At 54.0% G+C, this 2,515-nt stretch overlaps 1 protein-coding gene across 1 annotated transcript; it reads left to right on the top strand.

The window, feature by feature from the left end:
- The first annotated feature begins 500 nt into the window (after positions 1-500).
- pou3f2b (POU class 3 homeobox 2b) lies at positions 501-1,784 on the top strand. The gene has a single exon (XM_068324268.1). The coding sequence runs from the start codon at positions 501-503 to the stop codon at positions 1,782-1,784; it is 1,284 nt and encodes a 427-aa protein (XP_068180369.1).
- The last annotated feature ends 731 nt before the right edge of the window (positions 1,785-2,515 follow it).

Raw genomic sequence — 2,515 nt, 5'->3', positions numbered from 1 at the left:
TTTGCGTTTTGTATTACAGGTTCTAGAAAAATTAAATAAAGTAAGCCAACCCCACACAAATAAGATGAGCATGTCAGTTTAAAATTATCTGTTTTGCTGCTGTGGGAAAAAAAAGGTAAAATCGCCTCATCGAATTCGGACCCATGAGTCCAACAACACATTTCATGTCATCGGTGTGCGCAAAAGGATTAATAAAACGAAAAGTCTCCCTTGAAAACAACACAAACAGCCTTTGTATTCCACCGACAGGACGCCTGGTCTCCTGGGTTAGACTACTGACATCCTGAGTCCTGCTAGAATAAAGGAAATCAACTGTATCTTACAGTTGCACCGATGATCCCGGCGCTCCGTCTCCTCGTGCTGCTCTCCGTCTCTCCGCTTTCACGGGAGCCCCAACTCGCACCTTTACGCCGAGGAGAGTAGTGTTTGTTGACACTTCCACGCAGCCAATCGCGTTACCGTTGCCCCTGGTAACCACGTCCATCATCCTTTGACGTCCAATGAGCAGCGGGAGCGGGGCGGAGTGCAGGTGCGCCACGGCGTCAACTTGGCAGAGCGCCTGGGAGTCGCCTGTGGGCAAGAGAGGATCTGTCAAATGTGAGGTTCCTTTAATAAGAGCGACCAGTTCTGCTCCGAGAGTCATGGCGACCGCAGCGTCCAACCACTACAGCATCCTCACCTCCAGCGCATCCATCGTGCACTCGGAGCCTGGCAGCATGCAGCAAGCCACGGCGTACCGGGACGCGCAGAGCCTTTTGCAGGGCGACTACCCGCTGCAGAGCAACAGCCACACGCTCAGCCACGCACACCAGTGGATCACGGCGCTGTCCCACGGAGAAGGAGCCCCGTGGTCCTCCAGCCCGCTCGGCGCAGAGCAGGACATCAAACCCGTGGTGCAGAGCGCCCGGGACGAGATGCACAACTCCAGCAACAACCTGCAGCACCAGTCGCGACCACCCCATCTGGTGCACCAGACGCACGGGAACCACCACGACGGCCGGGCGTGGAGAACCACCACCGCGGCGCACATACCGAGCATGGCGACGACGAACGGCCAAAGCCTTATTTACTCCCAGCCGGGATTCAGCGTCAACGGGTTGATCCCGGGCAGCGGGCAGGGGATGCACCACCACAATCTAAGAGACAGTCATGACGACCACCATAGTCCGCACCTCAGCGAACACGGACACCCCGCGTCCCAGCATCAGCACCAGCACCGGCCACAGAGTCACCACGACCACTCGGATGAGGATACGCCGACCTCGGACGACCTGGAGCAGTTCGCCAAGCAGTTCAAACAGCGGAGGATCAAGCTGGGCTTCACGCAGGCGGACGTAGGACTCGCTCTGGGGACCCTGTACGGAAATGTGTTTTCCCAAACCACCATATGCAGGTTTGAGGCCCTGCAGCTCAGCTTCAAAAACATGTGCAAGCTGAAGCCTCTGTTGAACAAGTGGTTGGAGGAGGCGGACTCCACCTCGGGCAGCCCGACCAGCCTGGACAAAATTGCGGCGCAGGGGAGGAAAAGAAAAAAACGGACTTCAATCGAGGTAAGCGTAAAGGGAGCTTTGGAGAGCCATTTTTTGAAGTGTCCTAAACCGTCAGCGTCGGAAATACTCAGCCTGGCGGACAATCTGCACCTGGAGAAAGAAGTGGTGAGGGTTTGGTTTTGTAACAGGAGACAGAAGGAGAAACGCATGACCCCTCCCGGAGCTTTGCCGGGAAGTGAGGATGTGTACGGTGACACGCCGCCGCACCACGGGGTTCAGACCCCGGTCCAATGAACTCTGCGGGACCGCTCTTCCAGGACATGTTTATCCTTTTTTTCCCACCCCCAAGGTTATATATAAATCACTGGACGATGAGACGCTATAGTGGGTGTTTTATGTATAATAGATTGCAGTGAGTACTCGCACAAATCTGCAGTGAATAGCTGAGAGATGGAAAATGAGTGAGGGGAGGACAGGACATCAGGGCTGAGGGAACACAAGCCTGCGTTGTGCTCTCCGAGGATACATGCCCAGCACTGTGACTCCAGTCGACGCAGTCTCAAGGTGTAGCCCCCATTGTGTTGAAATGATACTTGATGAAGACGGAGAGAGGGGAGGAGGGATTTTAGATGAAAAACATTACCGGATGCTCTTCATTCGCCACTTTTATATCAAATCACAAGACACATTTTACCCGTGCGTAAAAGCGGAAAGAAATTCAAAGGGGTTTAGTTTTATAGTTGAGTCCGGCAGAGACGGCTAAGTGAGTGGTTCGGGTGGAGTGGGGGGTAGGGTGGGGGGGTCAAAGGAGCTGTGGTAATGGGAGTAAACTGGAGGCCAGTAAATGCTGCAGCTCCAGTCCGGTGGAGTCCAGCTGAGGGTGAGCATCGCCTGAGTCCCATCTGGCAGGCAGCACAGGCGCACCGCTGGGGCGCTGCAGGCCATTCGGCTCTTAATTATACTGAGGTCAGAACTGAGTTCAAAACACATTGTTATTATTATTATTATTATTATTATTATTATTA

This window comes from Antennarius striatus, chromosome 9 (genome assembly GCF_040054535.1).
Source record: "Antennarius striatus isolate MH-2024 chromosome 9, ASM4005453v1, whole genome shotgun sequence".
NCBI lineage: Eukaryota > Metazoa > Chordata > Actinopteri > Lophiiformes > Antennariidae > Antennarius > Antennarius striatus.
The sequence above is the reverse complement of the archived record's forward strand: the minus strand, read 5'-3'. Positions and strand labels throughout refer to the sequence as shown.

Excerpts from the sequence above, each read along its gene's own strand:
- pou3f2b (XM_068324268.1), top strand. The coding sequence starts at position 501 with ATGAGCAGCGGGAGCGGGGCGGAGTGCAGGTGCGCCACGGCGTCAACT.